The sequence below is a fragment of the Tubulanus polymorphus genome, chromosome 3 (assembly GCF_964204645.1).
Source record: "Tubulanus polymorphus chromosome 3, tnTubPoly1.2, whole genome shotgun sequence".
Classification (NCBI taxonomy): Eukaryota; Metazoa; Nemertea; class Palaeonemertea; order Tubulaniformes; family Tubulanidae; genus Tubulanus; species Tubulanus polymorphus.
This window is the reverse complement of record NC_134027.1, coordinates 7357682-7369245: the sequence shown is the minus strand read 5'-3', so window position 1 is coordinate 7369245 and position 11564 is coordinate 7357682. Positions and strand designations below refer to the sequence as shown.

General features: G+C 36.4%; 3 protein-coding genes across 3 annotated transcripts; 1 reads left to right on the top strand and 2 right to left on the bottom strand.

Moving 5' to 3' along the window:
* The first annotated feature begins 176 nt into the window (after positions 1-176).
* LOC141902887 (integrator complex subunit 13-like) lies at positions 177-9503 on the top strand. Its single transcript, XM_074790812.1, has 18 exons — positions 177-282; positions 837-1067; positions 1368-1442; positions 1545-1747; positions 1852-1932; positions 5616-5706; positions 5862-5990; positions 6097-6214; positions 6335-6430; positions 6562-6651; positions 6752-6930; positions 7040-7121; positions 7314-7390; positions 7535-7692; positions 7817-8032; positions 8235-8347; positions 8564-8699; positions 9067-9503. Exons 2-18 carry the CDS (start codon positions 849-851, stop codon positions 9083-9085), a joined length of 2082 nt encoding a protein of 693 aa, XP_074646913.1. The 5' UTR covers positions 177-282; positions 837-848; the 3' UTR covers positions 9086-9503.
* Positions 2209-4218, bottom strand: LOC141901058 (FMRFamide-activated amiloride-sensitive sodium channel-like). The gene is made up of 2 exons (XM_074788132.1): positions 3351-4218; positions 2209-3086 (listed from the first exon to the last, which is right to left on the bottom strand). The coding sequence occupies exons 1-2, from the start codon at positions 4216-4218 to the stop codon at positions 2209-2211; spliced, it is 1746 nt and encodes a 581-aa protein (XP_074644233.1).
* A 40-nt stretch (positions 9504-9543) lies between the features above and the next one.
* On the bottom strand, positions 9544-11420 carry LOC141902889 (uncharacterized). Its single transcript, XM_074790813.1, has 2 exons — positions 10921-11420; positions 9544-10779 (listed from the first exon to the last, which is right to left on the bottom strand). Exons 1-2 carry the CDS (start codon positions 11379-11381, stop codon positions 10098-10100), a joined length of 1143 nt encoding a protein of 380 aa, XP_074646914.1. The 5' UTR covers positions 11382-11420; the 3' UTR covers positions 9544-10097.
* Between the last annotated feature and the right edge of the window lie 144 nt (positions 11421-11564).

Below are 11564 nucleotides of genomic sequence, written 5' to 3'. Positions count from 1 at the left end.
TATTGATAGGGAGCGCGCTTTCTTTGTAGTAACATGATTAAATGGTGCATATAATCATCTAAATTATTTTTCTAGTAAACTAAAAAAAAAAATACATTTTCTCTGGTGAAATTTGGCTAAACGTTTTGTATTTGAAAATATCTGGAAAACTATTTTTACGCAGCCACTAATTTCCGGGTTGTTGAATTGTATTGAATAAATTTCGCTTAATAATAGAAATATCGTGGAAAAGTCGACAAATCTCTCTTTTAGCTCGACAAAAAGTCGTTACAGTGCAGTCAGGTACAAGCCAGTTAGACTAGAATAAAAAGTCAGACATTTGATTCAAATTGAAGTAGAAATAGACATCAATATACAACTTCATTACTACACACAGAAATAATTAATAACTAACTTCTTCCAAATAAATTCAATTCAATTTAATTGACTGTCATTATTCAATTAGTATTATGTACTGCGCTCCTTCTTAACCGATTATGTGATAAATCCTGATAGTTATCCCATCAAAGTATATCCCATCAAATGTATATCAGAATCTAATATTTGATCACATTGAATCATCAAGATTCAAGTTAGTACAAAGTCAAAGACAAAGTCAAAATCCTGTTCCTGTTGAGTTTGTATTCTATAAGTGAAACAACGTAGTCTGTGGTTAATTTTGAAAATCAGTGGTTTTCTTAAACATCCAATTGAAAAAAGACCACCAATGGTTAGATTACTAAATAAACCCGGCCGCTATGGTCTGCTTGCCTGCAGGTGGCGCGTAGGCTTTAGGCCTACTCCATTCATTTATTTACGTCCTTCAATACTCAAAGGATGATAATTTCAAATTTCAGATTTCAATTGTTATGTATCCACATTCTCACAAAACTGTAATTGTACTAGACCACGATCCTCATCTACTTACATCATCGAAACAGAGTACTGAGTTTGATGTCTTGCAAAAAGGACGAGCCCCTGGAATCATTCCTTTAGCACCCGTTACGAAAACCTTATGGACCGCTAATGTCGAAGCAGCGATTGAGTTTGCGCGAATCATCTGGGATATTTATCCATGTGATAAACTTGTGAGTTTGCGATTCAATTTGGTGTCATCAATTAAAAAACCCTATCTGGGAATGTACATTGTTTACTGATTTACCGGATAGTTTGATACTTTCGAGTTGGAATTTCAGTATCACAGATAAGAATATTGAATTCTTGAAGAATGATAAATATCATGAAATCCAAATTTATCTTTTGAATATTGTCAATTGGTCACTGTCAAAATACATTGAGAATGCAAGCTTGGTATGCATGATTTTGAAGCCTAGAAGTAAAGATCTTCGATAAAAATTCTCCAATTAAAAGTGATTGCTTCATTTCAGATTCAGTTTATTGTAAGTGACTCGAAATCTTCCAGTTTGAATTCTTGGGCACCAAATGAACAGAATTTACAGCAGGTTTGTTGTTCCATCTTTTTATCATCATTAATGATCCGCAAATTTTATACCCGGTACTTTGAATAAGCTGCAGCACTGAAATAAAAGATTTCTTTGATGTAGGTTTTATTGAACTTAGCCCAAGTAGGTCCACCATCGAAGTCTGCAAAACGTCATGAGGACAATATTCTAATAGGATTGAACCAGGCAGTACAATGTCTCTCAGAGCCAAGCATATCACAGCACAAACTGCGCACATCAATGACTGAAATTGCATCTGAAGTACTCAATCGAGGACGAATTATCTGTTTGTCACCAATAAAAAGGTATCTTAAAAGTTTTATTATTTTAAACTGAATGTAAATTTTATCTAGGCCTACAAGCTCTATGGTTTCTTTCCATAATTTCTCCACATAAAATCTTATTTCAGTGATGCCTATGCAAGAAAATTATGTGATAGTATGATGAACTTCATTCATCAACAAAATAAACTGGCGGCTAATACTGACAAGTAAGTGTACGCGGGTGTACAATAGTTGTTAAGTGATAAAACATTAGCAGCATTTTGTGCAAGGTATTTCTATTTCATTTCACCGGCATTTATTGAAACCTACATTCATTACATAACAGTTGTTTTTCCAATATTGAATTGACAGATTTGAATGGCACATTTTTTGTAAAATGTAAAATGAGTCAATATCACATAATTAATCTTAAATATCTATTTATAAGCATTGCCAAGATAATGTTGATGAATTGCAAGATATATCTTTATTTGTAATCAATTTCAGTTCGTAAAACTTATATGCCAGGCTCTGTCTTGATTTCGGCAATTTCCTCGTTGGGATTCTTCATTTCTAACTAATTCGGCACTGCCATTGCCAATTTGACCGCAAGCTTTCATCACAACTTTGATCAGCAATTCTATGAGTTCAATAATGGTAATGATTGAAACGCCAATCCAGAGTCCTAAAGTTCCTCCGATATCTGAAAACAAATTCTGCAGTTCGTAACCTTGTTTTTCGCGGCGTTGTTCGACACTCAATTCTTGCATGAAAATATTGAAACGTAGAAAATTGCGGCGTATATGTCCACCTTTAATCAGTTCGTCATCGGTGAAATTACTCAAGTTTTTGTAGGCTTTCAGGCCATTTCGGTTCGGATTTTGTCTGACGTAGGTATTGAAGAAACTGGCCTGATAATAATCAAGTGGCCAATATGAATATGAAACATCAGTGCGATAGACACTTTCCAAACATCGTTGATTACAGTAGCATTGGGTCCGTCCTGTGTCATTGCATGCAAAATCTCGCAATGCAGTCATTACGCATTTATACTTTTCATTCAGTCGAGTTAAATTGAAGCCATTGCCGCAGTAATCGCTTTTAATGTTGAGAGGTGTTGGCAAAGTCGACGTTTGACATCCACATTTTTTCATGACATATTCTTGTTGACAAAGAAGCATGCATGTTTCACGGTTGTAGTAAAACGTTGGCAGTTTTGGCTGATAAACTTGATTAGTACAGTTTCCAACTGGAGCTGATAAACGTTCCATGTTGATGACGTTAACTTTGGCAGACGTTGAATATCCTGGGGGAACGTCAACTCCACTGTCTACTGGGGCTGGTCGAGTCTGTGGACTATGCACTACAACACGGAGTCCTCCTACAATGATTTGAATTTAGTCATAGAATAATGTTTAGCCTACTAAATATGATTTACTGTAACTGTTTGATAAACTACAAGAGCTATGATTGAGACAAGTAATTGAAGTTCCACATAACGGTATGTCCCATTATTGGTTATACTGGGTATTATGTTCTCTCCCTCCATTAGATCATTTTGTGTGGTAAGAATTATTTATTTCTCAAGTAATGAATTCTGAGTTTGTTTAAGAATCCATTAACTCACAATCTATTGAATATTTACCTGCATTTTCTACTGGCGATGATTTATAATAGCTTCCATTGAGTATGCCATTGACGTCAGCTTCCAGATAAATGATTAGGGAAAGTCCAGCCATCGGACCTGTCGTTCTGGTCACCAGACTGTCTTTGGTCATTTTTCCATTGAACGTATAGCAGTTATAGAATGTCGGATGTTGGTAATACGTGAAATTTTGCCATGAACAAGGCATAAAGTTGAACTTGCAACTGAGTATCATATCCTGGGCAGTTTGTCCGGCTAGTTTTGCTTCTTCCGGTCCGATATAAGTGAAATATCCTTCAGGTGTACGCATAGCTTCATAGAGATTTTTCAACTTTTCCAGTTCTTTACTTCCAATATGAGTGGCGTTGTTTTCTAAGAAATATGCGAATTCTTTCAATTTTTGCGTGTAAACATAAAATTTCGATGATGTATTTCGTAACATTACATCATATTTTTGCGTTGTCGACATCGCTTTAATGTTACAGAGTGTAACCGATGGAAATTCGACCCATCCGTATTGTACCTTTGTCACCTCCTCGGATGGAAAACGTAGATACTGCGTAACTAGCAGTGATAAGTGCATCAGGTTCATCATAAGCGCGATGAATATGATGCAAATCCAGAAAACCCGACGATAAACCGATTTAGCCGAAACCGTTCTGGGAACTCCGTGAGCAGTTGTGTCTGTCAGAAACTGACGAATTGTTTTACGAATGCTTTTCCACTTTAGTTGACGTTCTCTTTCTTTCGTTTCATTTTCCGATGGCATTTTCTTATCGACATTTTCACGTCCGTATTGTGAATAATACCCATCAGGATTATAGGAGAAAATCTCCCTTGATTCGGTTTCGTCTTCGGTTCGTCTCATGCTTTCGTATCAAAGTTGTAGGCCTATCTTATCTGTGTTCATACAGCACGTCATTCGGCGTTTAGAAACCATCTGCTGAGTCGCTCTACTGCGACTGGTTCGTTCTCCTTTTTGCGAATGGTTCGAATTTCTCTCCTTTGCGCACCTGATAAATAATTCACTAATACCAACTCGAATTATATTGACTCGGTAGATGATGAATCCCATTTCCCGTCTGCTTACTAAGTGCTCAATCATCTTCAGTTCATTCCTTTGGCGACTTTTTCACGTTCCCCGCAGTTATTATTAAAGTAGGCAATGTGTGCTTAGGCAAAACAACTACTTGATAAAGAATTACGTCATACTCGTGTACTTTTAAAGTTTTATTAGTCCAACGCCCATCCAGATTGTGATTAAGAAGTAGTTTGAACTCAGACAAATTTCGGAAATTATTGCCGTGAACAGAATTATTTTCAAGGTTTACCAAATTAAGATTAGTAATTTCATCTAAATAGGTCTCCAGTTTACACTGGCTCGAAGCTTTATATCACAGCCCCCGAATTATCTTTTTGAATAATTTTTTTCTGTTCCTGAAATGAAAATTGATAGATAGGCCTTGATAAATGAATACAAAGTGATGTCACAAGTTTTGTTTATGATGATCATGAAATGAATAAAGAAATTTATAACTATTCAGGAATCTAGCATATCAATTCCTGTACACTTTTTAAGGTTTTCTTCCGAACCTGAATATAAAAAAACTTTAAATTCAAATTATAAATACCAGTATTTACATAATTGGGAGAATTAAATTGAATTCTCCAGTCAGCTCACTTAGCATTGGGGATGAAATCAGCTCTTTAGCGGAATTTTATCTTCATTTAGAGTGGCAGATGCAAACATTAATTTCCATAGACTTCAAGGTTATTCAGCATTTCTGCATGTTTGGTTTGTTATCCATAGTTTATCGCTTAATCAATACTGATGTATAGTGCCCTTTGCAGTGAATGCACCACCTTTCATCTGTTGATGATAAAAATGTGTAAAGGTTGCAAATCATAAGTCTTCTCATTATATTCTGATACATCAAGTAAAGAGAGATATGTATTTTAATGCATCAAGTAGAGATATGTAAGGGCTATTCTTTCCAGCTCTGGAGCTGGTTTCAGGGATAAAATAATTTTGATGCTATTATATCAAATCTTTCATCACTGAGGGCAAAATTGATTGAAGTAAAATATTGTCCCTAGAATTAATTAGCCAAATGCCTTGGAAATTGTGAAAATGTGAAAAAAACAAATTTTTATTTTGCTGTTCAGGGTAAAAACAGGGAAAAAGCAAGTTAAATAAAAGTGGTCACCTAAATAATGATTTGTATTACCAGATAGCTATGATTTGTTTTTTTCTGTTTTTTACAGTTTAATGCCGATTCATCATTGCGAGTTTCATCTTATTCATGTGACACCATTCGGTACTGAATCAGCAGTATCAAGCCGTGGACAACTGGAGGTAGCTTTTAAATTTGTGATTTCTAACAAATGATATCAGTGAATTAGTACTAAACCTTTACTTTGAACATTGCTGTATTTCTTCAGGCTATAGGACTTGTAATTGTCCAGTATTAATGATTCAAAGGTCAATAAAAAGATCATTTTAAATTCCAGCTATCAACTTGTCTGTCAAGTGAAGTTCATGTGAGCCAATCTGGTAAATACATAGCTGCCAAGATGTTACAGCTTGCACAGAAACATTTTTCATTAGCTTCAACGACAGTGACAGGTATCCCTATGAAGGTATGTAGAGAGTTGTGCTGATGTTGCTTTAGCACTAGCAAAATTCTGAGCCAATTATTCTATAAACAACTGGAGATATGTTCAGCCCGATTGAATTCTTTTACAGGAAGAACAAAATGCCAGCTCTTCAGCCAACTATGACGTAGAATTATTTCACTCTATGGATGCTCACAATGACATGATTAAAACTGGAATGGCTGATTATCTGAGAACACTTACTCAGGGTAAGTTTAATCTGTGTCTGCATTGAGCAAAGCGGCACGTGAAATCATTATCTTATAGTCATTGAAATGTTTTTCAGCCTCTCACGATAGATACTTCATGAACAATTTACTCAATTTCAGGTGGATCAGCAGAAGGTGGAGCAATGATTGCCAGGGATGGTTTTAATCCTGAGACAGTGACACTGAAGTGGTGTACACCGAAATCAAATACTGCTGGTAAAGTACTGTTTCATGGCTGGGCTTAAATAGTTCATTTGATGCAAATTTTGTCAAAGGTTTCATCTTGTACAATAAATTCATATCATACAGGTTTCATTAAAATGAGATTTTACTTACTTTTGTTGCAGAACTTCATCATTGTATCGGTGCTTACAGAGTGACACCAGTTGATGTTAATGGTAGACCATCATTGTGTTTAACCAATTTTCTTCTAAATGGTAAGGACTGGTTCAGGTATCTGGTGTTGCTTACCTCATACACAGTAAAAATAGCGATGCATGTGGTATAATTTCAGTTTATGATATCTTTTATGAACAGGTCGTGCGGTAATGCTAGAACAACCGCGTAAATCTGGTCTGAAGGTGATGTCTCATATGCTCGCTAGTCACGGTGGTGAAATATACATCCATGTATTGTCAACATCTCGATCGATACTTGAAGATCCTCCCTCCATTAGTGAAGGCTGTGGTGGCCGCGTCACTGATTATAGAATAAATGTATGTCAAATAAATGGATAAAAGACTGAAACCTTTTAAAGTATAAAGAGTGTCATCGGTTCTCCCAAGTCAAAATGGATATTTATCAATTTTGATAAATTTTTTGCAGCATTTTGGAGAGTACATGCGGGATAATCGTCTGGCACCAGCTACCGATGTCAATGAACAGGAAGAATCGCCTTTGAATAGAGGTGTGCATTTAGGAAGCATGGCAACCAGTGCTATATGATTATTAGCCTATCAATTTATTGAATACCCAGTAGTTCCTTTGCTTGACTAGAAAATACGCTGTGTGTACAAGTTGCTGGTTTTTTAAATTTGTTTTTCTCCTGGACAATTTGTTTACTGCCATGGTTTCTTGAATTTTAATTTCTAAATTTCAGCAAAAGGACAGTTGGAACGAACTACAAGGATGTGGCCTATGACAATAAGTGAAACTATAATCTTTAACATGATATCAGTAAGTTCGAATCAGGGTTGGATTTCCAGATCTTTCTCTTCAGGCTAAGATAGTAATTCAAATCTCAATCCAACTACATAATTGATGCTGTCTTTACTAGCTGATAATTTGCTTAATGCCAATGTGACATAATGTTATTTACAGCATTTGGATCCATTGCCTTCATTTATAACAAAAGAAAGGCTAGAAGACGATGACGTCATAGAATGCAAAAAAGCTATATATCATCTCGTTGGTACTGAGAGTCGCAATGAAGCATTACCAGTGGCCACAGTTGGAGCACGAGGCAAAGGTCCAAAGAGGTTTGTGAAAGCTAATATTTGATATGAGTAATGATTATATTTAAAGCGTCTATATCTAGAAAATATTACTGAAATCATTGTGAAACTAGACTGGTATTTCATGGTATTTCAATCTTCTTTTCAGGGATGAACAGTATCGTCAAATGTGGTCTGAATTGGAGCAGCTGATTCGTTCACATGCTGAATCATCTGATGGACACCAACAAGTACTTGAGTGTCTGTTAGAATGTAAAAAGCCAGACGAAATTAAACTTGGAAGTAAAAAGGCTCATCACGATAAACAAACAATTAAAGATGAAAAGATGGACACTACAAGCGTGAGTTGGAAGGAAGTGGACAGGTTAGAAGCTGTTTCTATATAAATCATAGCAAAAATTCATAAAGACTATGAATTTTGATCATTGCCATGATGAAATTAAATTAATTATGACTTAGCTTTGTTTTACCTGACTTAATTGTCGATGAATAAAGTGTAGCACTTGAAAGTTTGATGATGTAGAAGGATCTATCGTATATTTATATATGTTGCTTAAAACTTGTAGATATGGCAAGGCATTAGAAAAGGATAAACAGGATCAGAATGAAGTTGCAAAAGTGAAAGAAGAACCACCACCTAAGAAGTTCAAGAAGAGCTTTACAAGCATAGGTAAAATTGGTGAGTGTTCAAATACCATTTAATTCAAAATGTGCATTTTGTGGAGAACATAGATTCCCTAATCTTGTGAATGATAATATGAAATTTCTCAATCAAGGATTACCATGTTTTCATAGGCACTAGACTAGATACAAAAACTGCCAAAATATTTTGTGTGGATCGATTTAATTATTTAATCATTTTCTTATTATCATTTGGTGCCTTATATCATTACAGGTTCACAATCATTGTTATCTATATGGAAAAATAAAATGAACACCTTACATTCTCAACGACATGCAGAGTTTGCCGGAAGAGCTGAGAGTTTGACAAACCAGGCTCAATTGTACATTCATCTCAATGAAGACAGTGGGTAAGATTTTCTTTAATTTTTATGGAATGTTAGAATTTCATCATGTTCTACGTACAGTGAACCCCCGATATACTGCCCTCCCATTTACCCCTGCTTACCGCCAGGTTTTCTCAATGTACATCTCTATACAAATACATACCGGTAGTAAACCACCCCCGCTATACCCCATACTCTCTATACCGCCAAAATCGTTCTGCACCGATGTGGGCGGTATATCAGGGGTTGACTGTACATTTGTTTTATGACTTCCCCTCCCTGTTGTGTCTAAATTTAATTTGTATACCTTATTACATATTTGTTCAATTATATCTGGGATGCACACAAATTTTGAAGAAACTTCACCTTTGATTCTTGTTTCGTTTTACAGAGATATCAAGCTGAAATAGCAACAGTGTACTTATAACGCATCGTTATTAAGGCAGCATTTTCACCACTAGTGTATCCAGGGCGCTCCATAATATGGTTAGCTCGAGCACAATTGGCAGTTCTTTGACGACAAAGCATTTTCCGTCAAAGATAACCACTCAACCAGATGTCATTGTTTTTTTTTTTGATGAACTTAAACGACTGGATGATATAGTGAGAAAACTCGATTCGACGGATGAATAAAATCATGCGATACATGATACATGAGAGGACAAAAAATATCATATGCAATTGCAAAATGTCATGTAAAGGTCGAAGCAGTATTTGCATCATTATAGATACAAATATTGATAATCACAGTACTGTGATGGTTATTTAAGGCTTTTTACAATATTCCACACACATTTTTGTCATGAAATCGGAAAGAAAAAATAAATTGACAATTACTATGAATTTTACATGAATTGTGTTTATTCCGATTGGTTTAGTCGTGTAAGCATTAGGACTGAGGACCATCTACAACCGCACACAAAAGCAGATTGTCGTGCCTATCTAAGAATTCTAGGGTTAAAATCTCATTAGAACTGTACATATACATGATGATTAGGTTGGATGAAATCAGCCAGTACGGTATTATAATATCCCAATAATACACCGTAATTCATTCTTTACAAAAATGTATATTTTTGGCCAGTCTGTGAATGCTATTGGAGATTACGATCTAAAATTGACATCAAATAATAGTACAGTCGTTTTTCGGAAATCGCACTAGTTTCTTCGATACCGTACTGGAATAAGGCTACATACATGTATATTTTATATATTAATTTTATATAAAAACATTGTTTTTCTGTTAAAATCTATTTGAATGTTGATCAGAATATGAATTTTCAGTTTATGTAATGCCAAATTATTGCAAATTTGTGTACTAGCACTTTCATTACTTTACAAACTAGTTTCATAATGAATGGGTTTCGACTTAAACAGGACCGTATTAACGGGGTTAAACTGTAATAGAGAATTCTGTATTTTTCAATTGCGTTCACCAGCTTCACTGACGACCTTGGTAAATTCAAAGGTTTTCGCAGAATCTGAATAGTGACTTCGAATTAACGTCGGGTTATTGGTTCGTACAGCTTCGAAAAACGCCTGTAACTGTTTCCGGTACATATCAGCTTCAGCCGTTGTATCGTATGAAGAAATCACGGCAGCGTCAGGGTCTTCGTCTATCTGGCTTCGAACACGCAACTCCGCATACGGCCTGCTAATGGAGAAACTTAAACCATCAAGTTGAACGTCCATGTACGTCTCAAGGCGACATCCAGGCAACGCCAATGAAAGCATTAACGTCCCTACTCCGGCATCTTTGAACCGCCATTGGGCAACGGTAACTCGTGGAATTCTTTTCTCAAATGGTATGCCATCTTCCGTACCACTTGGCAAATTTGCAAGTTTTCCAGCTCCATTTCGGTCTGTATCCTTGACCGTCAGACATTGAATAGACGAATGGTCTATTTCGCTTTCGGTCAAATAGCGCGCCAAATCAAAAAAGTGTGTCGCCTCTTCACATAATGGTCCGCCGAACAATTGAGCGTTAAATCGGGACTTGTTAACAGCATCTGCATGAGCGATATAAAACCTAACATTGAATGCCATCACTTTTCCACCGTGTTGTTTAATCATCTCATTCATTTTTTCTATCGCGGGGTGATACCTGCGATGGAATAAATAAAACATCACACGTGTACTTCCTAAAATTGGAGTAATGAGCTCCCATGGAGCAATATAGACTTACTTCGACACTTCTGGAAAAAGCGACCTTCTAGGGCACTTCCGTCTAGTCTACAGAACCTACCTGAATACATATCCAACGGATACCATCACATTGCGTTTTTCGGCCTCAGTCGTAACCGCCCTGGCGTATTCTTGAAAATGTTCCGGAGACGACGTTGATAACGGTTTCTCGACGAGAATATGAATTCCTGCCATTACGAATTGAAGTTCCATATCTCTGCCGTCTGTAAACGAACCTCGGACACCCGGTGGAACTCCAATGATGACGACATCGGGGCGTAGAGCTATCAACTGCATGTAATCGGCCAAAACTTCGCAGTTTCCGTAAAGATGCCCGAACTCTTCTGAAGAGCGCCTCGTTTGCAGCACAGATTCTGCTTTGGTCGTATCTATATCCACTATACCAATCACCGTGACATCTCTGATATACTTTTCTACCTTGGAGGCGTGGCACCAAGGACGAGAGGGACCAAAATTAGCGCGACCTGCACCGACAAAACCAACCTTCAACATCGATGACATGTTGGAAATCTTAGGATATGGAAGATCTTGACTTCAAAAGGCCTGTTGGCGTAGAAGGGCACACAAACTTTAAAACTTGTCACAATTATATAGTATAATGTACATACCGATTCTTGGAAACAGAATTTCATTTGTTCTAGTTCTATAACTTTCACCGGGTTCATGACACAATATACGTCTACA